The sequence below is a fragment of the Vigna unguiculata genome, chromosome 10, assembly GCF_004118075.2.
Source record: "Vigna unguiculata cultivar IT97K-499-35 chromosome 10, ASM411807v1, whole genome shotgun sequence".
NCBI lineage: Eukaryota > Viridiplantae > Streptophyta > Magnoliopsida > Fabales > Fabaceae > Vigna > Vigna unguiculata.
Genome location: NC_040288.1, coordinates 40,103,394 through 40,119,835, shown reverse-complemented (window position 1 = coordinate 40,119,835; position 16,442 = coordinate 40,103,394). Strand labels below are relative to the sequence as shown.

Below are 16,442 nucleotides of genomic sequence, written 5' to 3'. Positions count from 1 at the left end.
AAATTTGTTCTTATCTTAAACTTGAATACATTTTGTTTTTCAGATTTTAAAAGTTAAGTAGATATAGTTTTTTTAATCTAACAACGTAAACTTTAAAATTTACGTGTTAAATGACATTTTAGTATAAGATTTAAGCTGGAACGTGTCAAATGATGTAAACAGCTCAAAAATTAATCTGAAAAGTCGATTGACTCGTCAAAAAAATTTAACGCGATTTGATTAAGAAAATTATATTTATTTTATTTTAAAGTTTGAAAACCAAACTATGCTGAAATTTGTGACATAAACAAATTCTAATTTCGCATTAAAATTTAAACAGTAAACATATTTAATATAATATTTCATTTTAATGTCACCAATTATATGACCTTTTGAAATTGTTTCATGGCTATGTTTCTATGTTGTCACATGGGCCATGGGGTATATGGTTTGTTCCGTAAGTTACTTTGGAGAAACATAAACAATAAACAAACAAAGAGATACCTATTTTAATGCAGAGAAATTGGTGATTGAAACACCTAAGTCCTATCCTATGTATTTGATGTGCCAGAATGTTATAAACAATAAGGTTCTGCTATAATAGCTTTTGTGTTTTCGGATTCACAGGGAGTTCTAAACAAAAGGTAACCCTTGTAATAAGCAACGATTTGAGGAATTTTTATTTTATTTGTCTTTTTGATGCACAAGTTTTTTGGTTCAGTGTAAGACCATAAGACCACCCTATAAATTAAGATTGGTCGGTGCTTAAAATGTTTGATTTTAGGACTTAATTAATAGTTTCAAATTTTTAAATGTGTTTAACCCCTTATAACATGGTCCTTTGGTTTGTACAAGTGTTTGGTTTCAATTTCACATGCTTTTGAAATCAATGTGAAAAAGTTACTGTGTGCTTCTCCAATGTTGTTTTGTTGGCCCACTCTATATTCCTCCATTACCCTTTTCTTACCCTATTTTTTATTGGTCACTGCCCAATGCTGTTTCTTCCTAAAGGTATTTTATTATCGTTTGAAAATAACTTAAAAGAGGGAACAAATGAAGTTGAAGAAAAAAGTAAAATTGAAATTATTCATGAACAAAAAAGGGTATCCATATTGCTTTCAAGTGTTTGCTGGACATTAAATGGAAAAGAAAGTAAAGATGATAAAAAGGGAAAAAGAGAAAAGAAAGAAGAGAAAAAGGAGAAAACAAAAGAACATGGTGATGTAAAATCTACGAGAAATGTTGTTTGTAAAGATTACACAATAGTTTGTGGTTTTATGCCATTTTCTCCGTTTAAATTTTCCCTTTTTTTTTTATTAAATGCACAAGTAAGAGAGAAGAAAATTAAAATTATGACACGCTAAATTAAAAAAAAGTTAAATAGGTTTTTAGTCCATTAATTTTCAGTGAATTTTGAAATTAGTTCATTTCGAAACTTTAGACTAATTTAGTCATATATCTCTATAAATACGTAAATTTAGTCTTTTTAATCAAATTTTATTAAGTTTATTTAATGTTTCGTACGTATTTCAAGATTGTATTTGAGTTGTTAATAATGTATGACATATTTTTGCTTTAATGTTAAGTCAAATACTATTACGAAACGCACTTAAAATGCCAAATAAACTTAACAAAATTAGATTAAAATGACTAAATCTACATATTTTGAAAGATGAAATTTTGATTGAAGACAAAGTTTAATCAAATCCTTGGTTGCAATTTTGATTGAAGACAAAGTTTGATGAATCTCAACAGGCACCACTCCATGTCTTACCCATCTTAACCCAAAGCAAAATTATTAGCTTGGTTTGGAAATAAAGTAGGACTAAGAAGATGATGAAGAAAAAGGTGAGACTGAATTTATACTCACAAAAAAGGGAAAAAGTTATCATACAAGGCTCTCAAAAGTTAAGTGGACCATTAATTGGGAAGAGGAAAAAAAGGTTAAACAAAAAGAGAGAGAGATGAGTTCATGGTTTTGTGTCTTTCTTTCCATGATCATTTTTCTTATTTTAAAATTAAATATGAAAATTTATATAAATCAATAAAAAAAAAAATCTCGAAACGTTTATAATTTGAGTACTTTCAATTACCCTTAATTTTATTCCATGGTTTTATTTTCTTTTTGGTATATGGCCAATGAAATCCACGACTTGATGGCAGAAAATTATACAAAAATGGGTGTGATAAAAAGAAAAAAAGTAGTTATTTTGATGATTGAAATGTTACAATAATGGTCATGAAAACACAATCATTGCAAGAAGCTCCTAATAACATATTAGAGAGTATGTGGCCATTGATTCTTCCAAGCTCGAATGATGTGATTTACACATGCATGCATGGTGCATATGGTGGAAGACAGAGATGTTTTGAGGCTTCAGCAGAGTGTTTTTGCTCAGTCCTTGAGTTCATAATTGAAATGAAAAAAACAGAGTGAGAAGAAGAGAATCGTTGACAAAGCAAAGAAAATAGTGACAGAGTGTATTACGACCCCACTAACCCCAATTAATGGCATCCAAAGCTTACCTTGTAAATACAGTGTTGAAGCATAATTGAATGGCTTTTTGTATTCACCAAAACCTCACATGCCAGTATTATCTGTTGGGATGTTTACAGACACAACATCACCATATTCAGAACATCAGGAACAAAGATCATGTTTCAGATCCCATATGAAATCTTAATCTAATAATAATAATATATAATTGAAGCTAAACTTGCCCTTTTATTAAACCTCTTTTGTAAATGGAATTAGATTTAAAGTTTGCTATGAGAGTTTATTCTAAAAAATTTGTTTGTTAGGTTGAGCTAGACTTAAAATTCACTTCTTTACATAATATTAGAGTCATTGTTTAAAAAAAAAAAAACTATCGTATTTCACCTACTATCAGACCATCTATTTTTAGACCTATACACAAGATGCATATACTTCAATATACAACGAGGGTGTGTTAAAAGTTTCAAGTTGATTAGAGATGAAACAATTTCATAATATATAAGTGCAAATCTCATTTTATATATCGATTTTGTGGGATTGAATTAGACTTATAATCCACTTATTAACGATATTTGATCTTATTTATAACTACTAGATACTAAAAAATAGTAAAAATTATATATCCAGAAAAGTATGAGTTGAGAGTTCTTCCTAAGGATATATATTTTTACTAAAATAATTAAGGATTAAATATGTTTTTGGTCCTTTAACTTTCAGTGAATTTTGAAATTAGTCCATTTTGAAACTTTGGAACAATTTAGTCCTTCGTCTTTCGAAATACGTGGATTTAGTCCTTTTAATCAAATTTTGGTAGATTTATTTGATGTTTCGAAAAGATTGTATTTTAGTTGTTTATACTGTTTGACATATTTTCGTTTTAATGTTAAGTAAAATATTATTATGAAACGCGCTTAAAATGTCAAATAAACTAAATAAAATTTGATTAAAAAGACTAAATTAACGTATTTTGAAAGATTAAGAACTAAATTTGTCCAAAGTTTTGAAATGTACTAATTCCAAAATTTACTGAAAATTAAAAAACCAAAAATATATTTAACTCGATAAATAAAGGTTAGAGTTGGTATAATTAGAAAATAATTGATTTAAACAAAATTGCAAAAATATAATTTTTATTACAAAAACAGAATATAAAATTTATGTTACCTTAAACGTGAGAGGAATGGGAATGCTGAGAAAGCCAAATTCGCCAGCAACCTCAATAACGGTGTGAAAGTAGACCTCACCCTTCGCCATGTCCTCCAGCAAATGGGCCACCTCGGTAGATGGAAGCCCACTAAACTCCAGATCACCGTCCACGTTCGTGGAGGCCCAACCTCGCACGTGCCACCCCTCCGATTCCACGTGACCCATCTTCTTTCCCCGGTACTTCACCCCAACGTCCACGTCCGCCAGGTCCAGCCAGTACATGCCGCGGTTCTTCACCACCACCGACAGCGTTATCCACACGTCCGCGCCCACCGGCGGCAGCGGGTGCACCCTCACGCGCTTCACGCTCATCCGTTCTATCTTCAGCTCTGGACTCCACGGCCACAACAACAGCGACCCCGCCGCACACACCACCATCGCCACCGTCCACTTCACAAAGCAAAAACGTCTTAAAACCACGCACTTCGACGGATATGCCTTCGCCATTGCTTCAATTTAACTCGCGTGAACCTCGCTAACAAACTATATACTCACTACTTCGGCGTAGATGAAGGGTTTCGCTTCGTTCATGTTTTGTTTCGTTTTGTTTCATCTTAGAATGCATGTCTTGTCTCCGTGCGCGAAATTGTGCTCCGCTTTCGCTTTTGTTTATGCCTTACGTATGTCACTCTTTCTTTGCTACTGAAATATGTCACTCATCAAATTTAATACTGTGATTATGTTACTTTAAAACACAAAAAAAAAAAAAATATATATATATATATATATATATATATATATATATATATATATATATATATATATCTTTTTACTGCCTTTTCTCTCGAAAACAAAAAAATAATTTTTCTTTTACCAATTTTATTCGATAAATAGTTGTGAAATGGTATTTATTAATTTTTTTTCCTTAATAGTACCAATGTTCACTAACTCTTCAACAAAATTTTTCACAAATTTAAATTAATTTGTACGTACATTAAAATATAAAAAAAAATTGTTACAATGTACTATTTCTCGACGAAGTGTCCAAATCTTGTATGGTAGCGAACTTTTTATTTAGGGTTATTAAAAACGCAATACAGAGTTTTATTTTATCCCACATGTATTTTTTGTCTTTCTGTAGAAAATGTTGAAATTCAGACTTTAGTTCGCATCAGCTTTATAACTTTCTTTATTTTCGTGTCTATGGATTTTTTTTATTTTATTTCTTTCATTTTGGATTTAAGGTTTAGTGTCTAATTAACTTTCTTCATCTCAACTCCTCATCATTTCTAATTAATCATTACTGTTTAGATACATTCAAATAGGTTAGATATAATCATTATGAAGTTTCAAACTTTTAAGTGACAATATATCAAATGTAATAATCAATGACGTTTGGGATGTAATTTCCTCTTCTCTATTCTACTAACACATATAGATTGGGCTTGGTGATAGAGTGTCAAGCCCTAAAATTTGGGCCGGAGAGGTAGAAGGAAGTAATTTTAATACACAATTAGAGATATTAACGGGTCGACTAAGATAGAGTAATAGTTCCTCTATATCAGATAAATATCTACTCGTATCAGTATTTATATTTATGTGGGTATCTGTTACGCGGATACCCACATATTTTTTTAAAATTCACGGATTTCCACGAATACTCACGAATATTTATAAAAATAAAAATTTAATATTTAACAATAAATTTTAATTATAAATTTAAATAAAAATATAATGTATAACATCTATAAATTTTAAACAAATTGTAAATAACTCATTTAAATAGTTGTTGCACATTAATTCTAAAATTTCGATGATGTTTATAACCTAACAACATTAGAGTTTTATATACAACAACAATGTGATTTGAATCCTAAACATGTTAAAGAGATAGAAATAATAGAGCTGGAACAATGAATCAAAGAAACTATCTTATATGTCTACAGATGCTGAGACAGGACACGACATAAAAAGTGTCCCAGAATAGATCACATGAAATCGTGTCACTGCCAACATTAAAGAATAAACAAAACAACAAAGAGAAAGAGAAAGAGAATGTTTTCTCTGGTGCTGGTGTGATGATAGTGGTGAAGCTGCATGTTCCTTATCTGTGTCGCAGAGCTAAAAGACGAGCTCTCAAATCATCATAATCGGGTAGATTCGGATGCACACGCCATGCACCACCCCGCATTCCAGATTCTAAGGAAATTGTTCGTACATGCCCTTTTGATGATTCCACTGCAGTGTTGGGTTCAGAAGGAAGAGATTTTCCTCTGACATGTGAGCTTCTACGCCTTCTGTTTTGCTCAGAATCATGTTCTGGTTGTTGAGAAGAATAATGTTTTTTTCTGTCTGATTTCATTCCTCCTGAATCTGGTGTTGTTGCAGTGTCAGCATGTGTTTTTCTGTTTGAAACACTTTTGTTGGTCTTTTGTTTGACGTAGGGAGGTGGAATGCGCCAATAGGAAGAAATTGGCTTGTTGGTTTCAATTTTTTCAACTTCATCCTCAGATATGCTTCCCAATGAACTTGAACTAGTAGTATCCTTTCTACCATCATTAGATGAAAGACTTGTTTCATCATCACTGCTACTTCTTTCATGAATCCATGACTCCTCATTCAAATCTTTCCTTCCTTCTCTTTCCTTTGCTTTTGATCTATTGAAATCTTCTCCACAAATAGGCTTCTCCTGAAAACATAACCATTATAAATTTATCTTATGTTTTACGGTGTTTTTGTCCCTAAACTATAAAACGATTTTGGTTTTCGTCTCTACACGTGCAGTTCACAAGTTTTACGAAAACCAAAATCGCGTTATGCGTTATAGTTTAAGTAGTTTAAGGACAAAAAACATACTTAACCCTACAATAATCTCTCTTATCTATAGTAATTGACTACAAAGACTTACTTCTATATGAAGTCTTTCTCTCAGAGACTTGTCATTCCATTCTATGTAGAATTCTTGTGCTATATCATATAACAGTCCAATCTTCATTTCTGTTGTAGGTGGATCTTGCCTCAGCCTCTCAACAAACTGAGGAAAGTAATTGTTTAAGTTTTAAGAACAAAAAGATTACTATAAGAAAATTCAGTAATGAACATGTATTTATGAATGTGCATGTGTCATAAGGGTGAAGTGAAGTCATTGATTTACCTCTTTGTTTATATAAGGTTGAAGAGAATTCCCATATTTCTCGGTAAATAATGTTCTGAGCTCAAGCAATTCTGGGAGATCACCAAATCTTGCAGCAGCATATATCAATGATGGCACAGCTTCCTTGCATTCATCAGGGCAATCCCTGTTCAAGGGGATTCAATTAAAAGATTATCAACATGAATGAACTCTTGTTAATGCATAAAATAAAAATGACTGAAACACAGACAGATCTAATTTAAATTCTATGTTTCATGTTCAGTTCATAAACCCCTCAATGCCATTAACTTTGTGCATGTATGAGAAGTGAAGAAAACAGAACAATTTTCTTGTGCATATGAAGAGAAACATACTTCTGCTTTGCTATGTCTTCAACATGATCTGATATGCATCCAACAAAGTTTTCAACGAGTTCATAGCATGATAACATTTTCTGCTCTAACAGAAGCCCTTTAGCCTGCTTCATACACAAAGAGTCAAACATTTGGTGTAAAGAGTTATAAGATAACTTAGTAGTAAAGTTGGATGAAAGGGTGACAGAGGTTATGAGTTCAATTCTCCGCTTAAAAATACTAACAACTAACATTTACCCATAAAAGTCCGGTGTAATTTGAACAGCATACAACATCTCATGCAAAAAGAGATCAATATAAGACTTAAACCAATATTTTTTTTAGTCTTGGTTGAAAAGTGATTGCATATGCAAAAATTGAAAACTATAATGCAAATTGTACCCTTGTATATGCATCGTATTCAAGGCCAATCCTAAGAAGCTCTGCGATGTCACTCTTCAAAAACTTCAGCACTGCTTTCTTCCTATTCTGTATTCTCTCCAGCCGAATTTTCAAAGCCTTCACGTAAGACAAGCTGTTTAAGTGAAATACAACCAAAAATCAGAAAGAAAATAAAAATGTTCCAATAAGAGGAAAAGTAGCAGAGTTGAGGTTAGTGTTGTACCATTTTGAATAGAACCTGGGCTTCAATAGCCACCGAAACATTTTTGTGTCCTAGAATCTGAAAAGACCAAGTTTTCTGAAAAGGGAAAATGACTTTTGTTGGAATCTTAGATGCTGTGTTCTTGTTAAATAACAAAAAGTATAGAATATGAAGACCAAGTTACGCAAGAATCAGCATTGAGGAGGCCTCAAGGAAAAGAAATGGAGAGGTTCATCACAAGAGGTAAAATCAGAAACCACACTAAGAAAGAGACCACAACAAATTATCCTAAGAGCTAGGAAATCTAGAGAGAAAAAGGGTATCTTAAGTCTGCAACATAAACCAATAGAAAGGTTATATAGAGAGAAATCTAAGTTATGACTATGAGAGTTATATGTTTAGTACGATGTAGCTAACGTTGGATGTTCTAAGATTGTTCAACAAGAAACAAAAAATTGAGGCCAAAAAATAGTGGCAGATTGGTGAAAAAAGGGTCTTAACTTGAAGCTTGCATGACAGTTAGATGGAGGATGAGAGAAAAAGAAACAGTTAGGAAATTAGCTGTCAATTTAGTACTCTGAGAAATTGCATGTGCAGAAGAAAAGGGGAAAGGAAAAACAACTTCTGTGAAGTGGTACTTTTCTTCTATGTATGTGTGACAGTTACCAGTGTTGAAAATGATTTACCAGTACATATAATAAACATCATCAATTAGGATTAACATGGTTCCAATCTATGTTTGTACCATTAATAAACATCTAATAATCCTTCATTGATTTATGAATTAAGCACACACACACACTCATTTATTAAATAAGGATATACATGAATTGAAAATGTATAATAGATCTTACAAAGAGCTAATTAGTTAACTTTAATTTTCTTTTTGGTCATGAACAAGTCTCTCGACACAGAGGTGGCACAATAGATCTAACAAAAAATGAATCTCGATAGTCTAAAACTAGTCAGAGTTTAAAACTTACGAAGAGCTAATTAGTCAGCTTTATTTTTCATTTTGGTTATGAATTTTTTTTTGATAGAGAAGTGATACAATAGGTCTAATAGATAACAAATCTCGTTAAAATATACTCAAATTCACGATATCATATTAAGAAGTGAACTTCAAACCTAACTCAACCTCATAAAATCAGTTTGTAAAGTGAAGTCTGCACCTACTTATATACTATAAACTTGTCTTATCTCTCGTCAATGTAGGATCTCCGACATGGAAAGATGGTTATGAAAAGTAAAATTTTATTTTTATTTCCCATCATTATTATTTAAAATGGTAATTTCAATTTTCTATTATGTAAAAGATGATGATTTTCTTTAACATGATCATTGCCTGCTGTCAAAAGGGAGGGATTGAGAAAGTGATGTATAATGAAAGATGTCACAAGCAATGACAAGTTAAAGTTGGCGTAAATTTGAGGCCAGAAATGTGGGGCAGGAACAAACAGGTAGGGTATGTTCATGCATTGAATCAAATGTTGTTTATTTCTTGTTCAGTAATTCATCAATATAATATTCAGAAAGCATGGAAAAAAGATGCTACAAAGTGACATTGAATGAGTTTGTTTTTGCTTCTTACAGAGAAATTGGAGTCAACTTGCGTGACCCTTGACTTCATCCTTGTTTTTATTCTAAAATTTCTATGCTTATTAGATTCCTTTTTAATGTTCACTTGATCACTTTGCTTGGTGATCAAGAATACTCAGGCTTTTGTCACACATGAGGATCATAACTGATGCAAAAAACTCAAAAGCGTGCAAACTTTTTTGCATGATATGAGGGTACGTTGTTGTGAGGTTCTGTTGGAGTAAACATGTTAAATCATGGCTTTCATTGTGTGTCACATGAATGAGTGCTAGCATTTAATGGAACAACTTCTGCTAAAAATGGTAAACTGATTATATAATGAATATTAATTGATAATATTTTAAGTTATGTTTTAGAGTTTATAAAGATCAAAGAACGTCTCGATTTTTTTAGATAATTAGTAAAAAAAAAATGATATTTTGACAAAATTTTATACGATCAACTTTAACAAACAACTATTCTTGGTAAAATAAAAATCCTAAAATTTTATTACTTTATTTCTATAACTTCATAAGAAAATAAAAAAAATTATTCTGTTTAGTAATTTTGTCAATTTTGTTAAAAAAAAGTTTGTAAAAAAATCATTTTTATTAGTAAATTAGGAGAACTCTAATAGTTAATTAGTTGCATTGAGAAAAAATATATATTATTGAAAATACTAACGTAAAATTTCTTGAAATAATGAGTATTATGTTATTTTTACTTAAAGATTGTTATCGTATTACCTGATTTAATTAAGATAATGTACATTTTTCGATAAAAATTAGATTCTTAAAAATGTATAGTTTCTTGAAAATGTTATTTTTGTTAAATTAATGTTATTTAGTGTGATAAACATTAAGAATTTGGGAATATAAATAAAAAAGTTGAATAAAAATTAAATAAAAATTCACAAATATTAAGTTTCAAGATTTTAATCAGGTGATGTTAAATCTCTTAAATAAAGAAAATATATTTCACAAATGATAAATCTCTTAAAAGTAAATTTTGCTGAAGTCTATTATAAGTAAACTCAAGTAAAATCTAAAATTAAACACAATCTTAGGTAAGGTAAAAAAAAAAGACACCCAAGCCAAGTATTTTTGTGGCTTTTTTTAAATTATAGATTTTAATTTATAATGTGAATGTTTGGCAACAAATGTCAATATTGTTACAGAAGATTGAATGGTCTCAAGTATGTTTTATCAGTCAACTTAGTCAACTCCTTGGTGAGTAAGGAGCTTTCAAAATTATCAACAAATATTTGACCACATCTAATAATTCACAGTGACTTACTTATGCTTAGTTAGAGACTTTTTTAATTAATTGTAAATTATTTTTTATTGGGAAGATTGTGTTTTTTTTTTTTTTGGTAAAAAGTCATTTAAGTGCTCATTTAGCATATAATATTGGGTTAAATATGTTATTGGTTCCTTAATTTTCAGTGAATTTTGAAATTAGTCCATTTTAAAATTTTGTACTAATTTAGTCCTTCATCTTTCAAAATAGGTGGATTTAGTCATTTTAATCAAATTTTTTTAAGTTTATTTGATATTTCAAACGTATTTTATGATAGTATTTGACTTAACATTAAAGAAAAACGTGTCAAACATTATAAACAACTCAAATGCAATCCTAAAATACGTCAAAATATCAAATAAACCTAACAAAATCTTATTAAAATGACTAAATTCACGTATTTTAAAAGATGAAGGACTAAATTAATAAAAAATTTCAAAATAAACTAATTTTAAAATTTACTAAAAATTAAGGGAAAAAAAAATATTTAATCATATAATATTCTAGATCAGCGCATAAAACAAGATAAGGACTTCAACTATTTTCAAAGTTTAGTCCTCTATAAAATGGATTCAAGCTGCTTTCTGCACTTCCATGTTTTCTTTCTCCACTCCCATAAGTGAGCTGAAATGGTTGTTTTACCCATAACGAAAGTTTAATAAAAACTTAAATTGTTTTTGGATTTGGAAGTATATTTCAAATTTATACAATATAGAATGGCTTTCAAAAAATAATATGTTTTTGATTGTGCAATTCAAAATGTATTATAGAAATATATTTTAGATAATTCATTATGAACTTTAGAAATACATTTTAAGTTGTATAATTTAAAATACATTTTAAAAAGTAATATATTTTGAATTATATAATTTGAATGTATTTCTAGATTCATGAGTATATTTCGAATTATAAATTTGAAAATTTATTTGATAAAATAATACATGTAGTAATAAAACATGAAATATGATTGATATTTTAACAAATATGAGGTGTTTCAAGAAAATATGGGAGTGCAGGAAGTAATGGCCCGGACTGAAAGGCTTGTCATTGTGATAATTGAGCCCAATGCAGTCTTGTTCTTTCTGCACCAAATTAAAGCTCAACTTTTTATATTTATAACAATTGCATAAGGATTATTTCATTTGGTCTATAAAGATTATGTTTTTAATTTACCCTTGTTTATATATATATATATATATATATATATATATATATATATATATATATATATATATATATATATATATATATATATATCTGTTGACTGTTAATGGGATTCATAAAGTTGTATTCTTTCTATAATCTGATCCACAAATATGACGTGCTTCTTCTTCCATTTTTTAAACATAAAAAATTTGTATTTAAAATAGTATAAAATAAAACTAATATTAATAATAAATTTTAAAGCATAATAAAAGAGTATGACAAAAAGGACAAACACATAAGTGTCACAATATGCCCATATCTTTCACGAGTAATAAACAAATAAAAATTTCAATTCAAACTAAATATACTTTATACATTTTAAATTATTTTACTTTTTAATTAAACATATTAAATAGTAAGTTCCACGTTATCTTTATTTTTTTCACGAGTAATAAAGAAAAAAATATTCAATTCAAAAAGATATTTTTAATTGTTTTGCTTTTAATTAATTATACTAAGTAAGTAGTATAAGGTATCAATAGACGTAAAATTTTAAATGCACATTTATTTTAAACTTGTAGAATTTTTTTAATTTATATAATTACTATTTGCTTGACATGATATGAAATTTAAAATACATATATGGTTTAAACCAACAATAGTAAAAATGTACTAAAAACTGATTAAAATTCGTCACTTTGACAGAAAAGAATATTCCTTTGGCGAAATCCACAATGCACGTGAAGAATGAAAAACAAGAACCCAGAAATCAATGCAAGCTTGGATCTTTAATTCAACATCGTTACTTCTCCCAAGATGAATCAACTTAGTGGAAGAGATAAGAGTTGGACATGTCAAAGAATAGTTTCCGATTAATGATACCAGAATAAGTTTTTCATCCAAGTTAAATATGATTCTAATTTTATAAGTTTTAGGAAAATTTAAAATTAATTAATTTTAATTTTTTTTATTACTGTAATTTAGTTTTTTTTGACTAAATTTTATTAATTGATGTTTTAAAATTTTACGATAATATTTAAATTATTTATCCCGTCTGACACATTATTACTATAATATTAACTCAAATATTATTATAAAAATACATTTAAAACTTCAAATAAATTTAATAAAATTTAGTTAAAAAAATTAAATTTACATATTTCTAAAATTTAAAATTAAATTAAACTAAAATGTTAAAGATAAACCCATTCCATACTTAAAAATAAAAAGATTAAAAACATATTTAATATTTCTACGTTACATCCAGACAATTTACTAATTTTTGTTTTTTTAGTTTCTCTTACAAACACTTCCATTAATACTGAACCCGACACATTCATTGTTGGTATGGTATCTACCAGACACACCTCAACACAGTGGTGAGAAAATGGAAGAAATGGTTTTCTCGGTGAAGAAACTCACGTCGCACTAATCGATCCAAGTTAAGGTTGCGGGGAAGCAACTCGGCGTGATACAAAATCGTTGTCAAAGTTGACGAAGGTTCACACACCAGTGCTGTTCCCAGCTTCACCAATGACCACCATGGACACAGCATCAGAGGCATCACAATCTGCAAAACAACCACATTCTCACATGTTACCATTGCCACAACACAACGTTCGTTAACGTTGTCTATATCATAAAAACATACAACAAAAAAACAAATACCATGTGAATTTTATTGTTGTTTTCGCAACAGAAAGGAGAAAAAAAAAAAAACTGTGAAAACTGCAAATGCTTGATGCGATGAGATGAGATGTTGTAATATATACAGAGAAAAAAACAGGCTCAGTTGAAACAAACGCCACCAACTATTGGGCATTGTTTCTTCCAACATCGGGTTCATCGACACCCAACCCTTCTACTAAACAAAAATATAGATTTTTTTTTATTGTTTAATATATTCATATTTTATATATTATAATAACAGAATTCAGTGGGTAAAGTGTTCACTTTTTGAATTTCTTAACACACTGTATTTTTTAATTGGTCAAAAACATCTCCTCCATTAATCTTTATGTCTTCTTCTGAACCTTATTTTCTTATCTATTTTATAAATTCTGGTTATATAAAAGTGATTATTTCTCCTGTGTAGATTAAAATGCTACTACATTACCAAAACTATGCCATGAAATCTAAAAACAAAAACATGGATAATATGTTTTGTTTGAGTCATTTAGAACAAAAATTAGAATAAAAACCAACACTGTTGAGTAGCTAATATAATCCAGAAGGGTGAGAATACCTGCAAGTTGTGTGGATCAATTGAAGAAAAAAATAATTAATTTGCTTAATAATCTGAACTTAAATCTTAACTACTTTTTGATTTGGAATGTGACCCTGATTCAGACAAAAATTCTTTCAATAAACTGTATTTGAATTTTTTATTGAAAATGGGAATTTAAAGAGGTCTTTTTGGCATACTGCCAAAGCTTAAAACTGTTGACCATACATCAATTAGCCACTTGTTTTCCTCTATCTCATGTGTGTGCTTGTACTTTTACTGTATTTTTAGATTATAAAACAAAAAAAAAATTATAATATTAACACAATTACTTTAAAACTATAAAACAAAAATAAAATTAAAATTATTAACGGAGTAATCTTTAAAAATGGATATTCATGACCCGATATAATAAATCTCATAAAACATCTTGCTAGAAATCGATGAATGAAATTTAAGTTTAAATTTATTATAGATACAAGTAAAATTTAGGTATTTAAGTGAACATGAACACGTTGAGCAATAAAGTTCAATGTTAAGTGGAAGTGAAATATGTTTTTAGTTATTAAATTTGTTTAAGAGTGTGTTTTGTTATGTGTTGAAAAATTTATTTCCGGTTGAACTAATTCTTTGATGTAAAAATAATAATTAATTATTTTTAATTGATTTTAAAAATTAAATATATATTAATTATGCGTTAGAAAATTAGTTTTACATTTAACACAGACACTCTCTGTTTTGTGTTTTGCTTTTGTCGAGGATTTAAACCACTGTCTATGAGCGCCCACTGCATTTAAAATCTATGCGCCAATGGAAAACGGTTACGATCACATGCTGTTTTTACCAACGTGGGTTTGTCTCACTTTTACAACACATTAATTGGAAAAAATTAAATGTGTATGTTATTGTCTTCTAAAAATAGTTTGTGTGACTTAAATTAAATTTAAGGAGATTTTGTATTATAATTAGTTGATCATAAAGTGTTGTGTGATTCAAAAATTTATTGTAAGAGCAAGCTCTACATTGTCTCAAATGATAACTTAATAAATTTATTAATTTTTTTACAATAATGATTTAAAAAAAGTTGTACTTATAATTTTTTGTAACTAATAATATAAAATATTTTATTACGAAAATGGGTCAAAAGTCATAGCTTGGTTAATGTGTCTTTAAATATTGAATGTGGAATGATAAAATGTAAAAGAAAGAGTAGTAATAGTATACATGAGAGAGAATTAATTAAGAAAGTATAATTATAATTGGTATTTTTCTAATGGTAAGAAAAAGTCTAATTAAATATCACAGAAAATAAAAAGAAAAAATAGTTTAATTGTTATTTATCTTCTTACCTAATATTTTAACTTAGTTAAACAATGCACCATACAAAAATCCTTTGCTAAAGAATAACATTTGCATTTGTATTATATTTATATTTATATATTATTAGAAAATACTTCATTAAAATTAATATTAATAATAAAAAATATTAATCACTATAATAATCAATAATAAAAGAATTATTAATTATTAATATATTTTTTATTTATTAAAATAATTATTATTATTTTATTCACTGATCCAACTTAAATTAATCTATCTTTCTTTTGTAATTATTGGATTCGGTCGGATAAAATATTTTTGTTTATTCCTACAATTTAAAATGTATATTTTATGCCTTTTGAAATAAGTATTTTAGAAGATATTTATCCAATTTAAAAATAACTTTCGAATTACAAATTTTAAAAAATATAAAAAATTAAAAGATATAAGTATTTTTATTATCTATAGATATATAAAGAGAATTTCTTGAGTGGGAAAATCGCATTTGGAGAAATGGGTGAAAAATACTGTGACAAATGAAGGTAAATGTACAAACATAGAAAAGAACTTCGATACACCTTCAACTCTAAACGAACAAAAGTTTTATTATACACGTGTTATAATCACGAACTCTATTTAAATATATCTAATATGTTAATTTTTTCCATTTATTTAAGTGTTGCAAAGTTCCTCAATTCTTAAGTATTTTTTAGTTTCAAAGTTCATTTTTGACTTTAAAATAATTATTGTTTTGTTTGCCATAATTTATTTTAAATTAATAATAAAAAAAAGATATTCTTTCAAACCGGGGGAAATTTAAGCAAACTAATGTATTAAACCAAAAGCAATTCAAGTTCTTAGAAATATTTTCAACCCTTATATGGAATAAATGAATGTCAATAATAATCAATAAATACTTTTGAGGACTTCAACATCAAGTTATATATTCATATTCATTGTTTTAATCTCAAATTTTTTTTCAATAGTTGCATGTCATTGGTGATTTCAATTATATATATATATATAAAATACTTTTTTTACATATTTTATTATTTTAGTTTTATCTTTAATTATTATTTTAAAAATTAATCATACAATATTAAAATTGATTTTTTAAAAGATTAATTATTATTTTATTTTTTATATTTTAAAAATTAATTATT

The 16,442-nt window shown here is 28.2% G+C and overlaps 2 protein-coding genes and 1 long non-coding RNA gene across 4 annotated transcripts; all 3 read right to left on the bottom strand.

The window, feature by feature from the left end:
- Positions 1–2,083: 2,083 nt before the first annotated feature.
- Positions 2,084–4,308, bottom strand: LOC114167473. The gene is made up of 3 exons (XM_028052564.1): positions 3,641–4,308; positions 2,506–2,577; positions 2,084–2,380 (listed from the first exon to the last, which is right to left on the bottom strand). The coding sequence occupies exons 1-3, from the start codon at positions 4,127–4,129 to the stop codon at positions 2,375–2,377; spliced, it is 567 nt and encodes a 188-aa protein (XP_027908365.1). The 5' UTR covers positions 4,130–4,308; the 3' UTR covers positions 2,084–2,374.
- A 1,150-nt stretch (positions 4,309–5,458) lies between these two features.
- Positions 5,459–8,339, bottom strand: LOC114166641. 2 transcript variants are annotated; one of them, XM_028051395.1, is made up of 6 exons: positions 7,734–7,888; positions 7,511–7,627; positions 7,130–7,233; positions 6,777–6,921; positions 6,531–6,656; positions 5,459–6,311 (listed from the first exon to the last, which is right to left on the bottom strand). In XM_028051395.1, exons 1-6 carry the CDS (start codon positions 7,734–7,736, stop codon positions 5,727–5,729), a joined length of 1,080 nt encoding a protein of 359 aa, XP_027907196.1. In that variant the 5' UTR covers positions 7,737–7,888; the 3' UTR covers positions 5,459–5,726. The 2 variants fall into 2 exon arrangements, with proteins under 2 accessions (XP_027907196.1, XP_027907195.1); XM_028051394.1 differs by having other exon boundaries at positions 5,460–6,311; positions 7,511–7,643; positions 7,734–8,339.
- Positions 8,340–12,977: 4,638 nt separating this feature from the next.
- LOC114165674 lies at positions 12,978–13,568 on the bottom strand. The gene is made up of 2 exons (XR_003599751.1): positions 13,404–13,568; positions 12,978–13,305 (listed from the first exon to the last, which is right to left on the bottom strand). It is a non-coding gene; the product is annotated as an uncharacterized LOC114165674 (long non-coding RNA).
- Between the last annotated feature and the right edge of the window lie 2,874 nt (positions 13,569–16,442).

Coding starts and splice junctions, on each gene's coding strand:
- LOC114167473 (XM_028052564.1), bottom strand. CDS start 4,129: ATGGCGAAGGCATATCCGTCGAAGTGCGTGGTTTTAAGACGTTTTTGC. Junction 2,578..3,640: donor CCATTCCTCTCACGTTTAAG/GTAACATAAATT, acceptor ACATCCCAACAG/ATAATACTGGCATGTGAGGT.
- LOC114166641 (XM_028051394.1), bottom strand. CDS start 7,774: ATGTTTCGGTGGCTATTGAAGCCCAGGTTCTATTCAAAATG. Junction 6,922..7,129: donor GAAGACATAGCAAAGCAGAA/GTATGTTTCTCT, acceptor CCCCTTGAACAG/GGATTGCCCTGATGAATGCA. Junction 6,657..6,776: donor AACCTTATATAAACAAAGAG/GTAAATCAATGA, acceptor TACTTTCCTCAG/TTTGTTGAGAGGCTGAGGCA.